This window comes from Theobroma cacao, chromosome 4 (genome assembly GCF_053813885.1).
Source record: "Theobroma cacao isolate CCN51 chromosome 4, ASM5381388v1, whole genome shotgun sequence".
Classification (NCBI taxonomy): domain Eukaryota; kingdom Viridiplantae; phylum Streptophyta; class Magnoliopsida; order Malvales; family Malvaceae; genus Theobroma; species Theobroma cacao.
Window position 1 is genome coordinate 2,976,792 of NC_142642.1, and position 1,801 is coordinate 2,978,592.

The following is a 1,801-nucleotide window of genomic DNA, read 5'->3' on the forward strand; positions in this document are numbered from 1 at the left end:
CTAAGACAAGCTGTGATTAATAAGTAGATAATTTGAAGATAAGTGTAGGCATGATCAGAAGTAACATACAAAACACAACTAAACAAGATGAAGAACATCTTGTCAATCACAAAACAAGAAAAAAAAAAAGGAATTGCTTACATGGCAGTGTCCAAAATACTAGACAAAGCTTATAGGAAATATTAAAAGTTATGAACTGTTGACCACATTATTACAACCACCCTCGCATATATTTCACCCTAGTAATAGCACTGAAAACATCACAGGTGAACAACTTGAGCAAACTAAGCTGATAGGCCTCAAGCTAAGAGTAAGAATTGAAGATTTGCAATAACGAGTAATGCTCTCCAAAATGGAAAGTATAAACGCCACACTTGTTTCCTATAAAGAGGTCACTCTCCTTCCAACAATTTAAGCATGTACTCTCAAGTTTAAATGGGGAAAGGGATTCATTTATGTATATATTAGCGTCCATTGCAGAGGGACTATCATTTTCCAAACATTTTTCCTTATCAGTTCTTTACACACCTAGAGTACCAAAGCTCTCAACTTGATCAAATTTTGCAAAGCCTTAACAGCGAATACCCATTTGCATGGCCCTTAATTTTGCCTCATTTAAGCTAATTTCTCCCCTCTATCTCAATCCCTATTCTTTTTTTTTTCACTAATCTCAAGGCATTTCAAAACCAAGTGAAACAGGTAAATGAACAAAAATCTAAAAAGCTTTGGAATTTTGAACCTAAGACATTCTAGCATACTTAAAAATTTGAGTTACAACAGAAAATTAGCACATAAACTCATGAAATGAGTAACACTAATCACCAAAATTCCACTAACCTCCAAATTAAACCACAAAAATACCGCTGAAGTACAATCTTCCCCTAAAACTATGTATCACTGCCATCGCTATCATCGCTTTCATCATTGTTTCCGACATCTTTCGCAATATAAACCCCTGGTTGCACAACTCGCCGCCTTGTCCTCGACGGCAAAATATTATCCAAATCAACCTCAGCCAATGGATCATCTGATAAATCACTCTCACCCTCTGATTCGTCCCCTCCATCACTCGAATCATCATCGTCATCGTCATCGTCGTCGCTATCCTTTGCGTCTTCTATCAGAATCCCCTTCCCTTTCCGGTCAACCGCCGCATTTCCATTCTCCTCCCCGTCATGATCGTCGTCATCTTTATAGTCATCGTCGTCTTCTTCTCCTTCTTCTTCAGCGTCGACTCCTGGTTCTTCATTATCGGGGACGAAGGAATCGTCCTTAGGTTGGATAGTTTCGTCTTGGGTCTGGAGTTTTCGGGATTTTAGGGGGAGGTTCTCCTGGTCTTGGGAGGTGAGGTCGGGCTTGCGTTTGGCGGGCAATGCAGGTTCGTCGGCGCTCTTGGTTTCGCCCATTGGATTCAAAGCTAGGAATTTTTGTAGGGGTTTACGGGAAGAGCAGCCCTCTTTGAGGGGCTGGGGGGGGGTGTGGTTTGCAAAATTCTGATTTTTAGGGTTCTTTATATCTCTCTCGGTGGATTTTTCTATTTCTTCTTTTCTGCCAAATTTATAGCTTTCCCCAAAACAATAAAAAAAATTAACAGTTATTACGCGTATTATCGGTTATTACCTATATTACCGATCATTAGATTCCATATCAATCAATATTTATTTGTTAAAATGACATATAATACGATCACATGATCTATTTCATATTAATTATCACGTGATAAAAAAAATTAACGATTATTACTCGTATTACTGGTCATTAGATCCGATATCAATTAATTTTTTTTGCTAATATGATATAT

The 1,801-nt window shown here is 38.1% G+C and overlaps 1 protein-coding gene across 1 annotated transcript; it reads right to left on the bottom strand.

The window, feature by feature from the left end:
* Positions 1–731: 731 nt before the first annotated feature.
* LOC18601101 (nucleolin) lies at positions 732–1,493 on the bottom strand. The gene has a single exon (XM_018119668.2). It carries the CDS (start codon positions 1,404–1,406, stop codon positions 888–890), a length of 519 nt encoding a protein of 172 aa, XP_017975157.1. The 5' UTR covers positions 1,407–1,493; the 3' UTR covers positions 732–887.
* Between the last annotated feature and the right edge of the window lie 308 nt (positions 1,494–1,801).